At 33.1% G+C, this 1,667-nt stretch overlaps 1 protein-coding gene across 1 annotated transcript; it reads right to left on the reverse strand.

Moving 5' to 3' along the window:
* Positions 1-6: 6 nt before the first annotated feature.
* Positions 7-1,378, reverse strand: LOC106749300 (DNA polymerase epsilon subunit 3). Its single transcript, XM_014628619.1, has 2 exons — positions 1,049-1,378; positions 7-974 (listed from the first exon to the last, which is right to left on the reverse strand). Exon 2 carries the CDS (start codon positions 948-950, stop codon positions 558-560), a length of 393 nt encoding a protein of 130 aa, XP_014484105.1. The 5' UTR covers positions 951-974; positions 1,049-1,378; the 3' UTR covers positions 7-557.
* Positions 1,379-1,667: the final 289 nt, after the last annotated feature.

Here is a 1,667-nt window from a genome sequence, read left to right on the forward strand (position 1 = left end):
CGAAATATTCGACTGGATGGATTAAAATGGTCCACCCTGTATATATATGAGAGAAACCATGAAAATAAGCGACTGTAAGATCTGTTTGTAGTTGAATGCGATAATGGGAGACCAGCGTTGCGTGTAAGCTTTTGTAAATGATAATTTATACAACAAAATTTTTATAAATAACCATGTGAAAACACCTTCAAGTTGAGCCTTACTGATCATTTAAATTTCATCTGTGAAATTTAAATTCTAATATTTTCCTCTTTGTCACTTATGTATATTAGTTATGTTAATTAGTCGTGAACAAATTTCCTATTGAATAATATAATAAAAATCTCGTTTGCAAATAATTCACTTGTATACAATCTTTAAATCATTTATCTCAACTAATTCAAAACGACGTACATAAATATAGAGTTTAAAAAAGTATTTTAATATTTTTTGTTTATATCAATGTATGATTTTTATTATTGTTCACACATGAGCGCTTGATATCTCTGTTCTTTTCCTTTCCCTTTCTTTTAATAACTTAAGTGGTAAAAAATTATACAACTGCTCAATTATACGCATCAGAAAACTATAATTTCTCTTCCAGAAGTATCTTCTTCATCTCCTGCATCATCTTCATCCTTTTTCTGTTGCTTTTTCTTTGATGTAGCATCTTTCTTTTCTTTTTGAACCTTCTTAAAATTTTCCAATGAATCTTGCAGTGGGTCAACAAACTGATCAAATTCGATATCAGTCATTGCTTGAATAACATCCTGTCCACTGATAGTTTTGCGATTTCCTTTCTTGGCTATTATATTGGCAGATGACGTGAGATACAATATGAAAATAGACGCAGCTTTCGCTACTGCTGTTCTAGCGTCTTTTCCAACCGTAACTCCATCAGGCAAAGCTTCTTTTATAATTCTGGTAACCACAGCATTGGGTAAATTCAGATCTTCCAATCTTTCAGCCATTTGATATCGTACACACGTGCAAATCTAAACGAATGTGTCGTAATATTCGTAAACTATGTTGAAAATGATCGAATAAAGAATTAAATTATTTCTATTACCTCAACTTCAACTATTTCACAATCTATCCGTCAATATCTTCAGTTTCGGCGGTCTAACGACAGGTTACGTTTTTCCCGCCAGCGCGGTGAAAATAGCATTTATCAAAAGAAATGCGCACCGTTGTTAGAAGCAACGGATATCGATTAGAGAGTTTCAAAATTTAGCTAGACGAAGAATTACAACCATAAACAGTAAATTATAATAATGCAGTTAGTTCCGTACACAAAGAATATAAATGCAGGTTAGAAATTTAAACGGATGAAAACAGGTATAGACCATGGATCTAAGAATATAGGGATGAAAGAATATAAGGCAGACCCGGTGGCAAATCTGAGGTAAGAGGGGTATAATACTGTCTCTTTCTACAATAGGACATTGGGTGCGTTCTCTTTGGACGCTCACGCATTGTAACCGCTCATGCTTATAAGCGCTATTTTCAGTCGTTCCTTTTGGTTGTTAAGCGTCTACAAATGCTTACACCAAATCGTTTCCTTTGGTATTTATGAGCGGTTGTAAGCGCGTTAATGATGGATAAAAATTGATTCCAATATTATTTGTTCAAACATCACACACTAGACATTATATTTTCCCACAATTATATTAATATTAGAAAGATAA

The sequence above is a fragment of the Dinoponera quadriceps genome, unplaced genomic scaffold (genome assembly GCF_001313825.1).
Source record: "Dinoponera quadriceps isolate SergipeBrazil2010 unplaced genomic scaffold, ASM131382v1 scaffold3317, whole genome shotgun sequence".
Taxonomy (NCBI): Eukaryota; Metazoa; Arthropoda; class Insecta; order Hymenoptera; family Formicidae; genus Dinoponera; species Dinoponera quadriceps.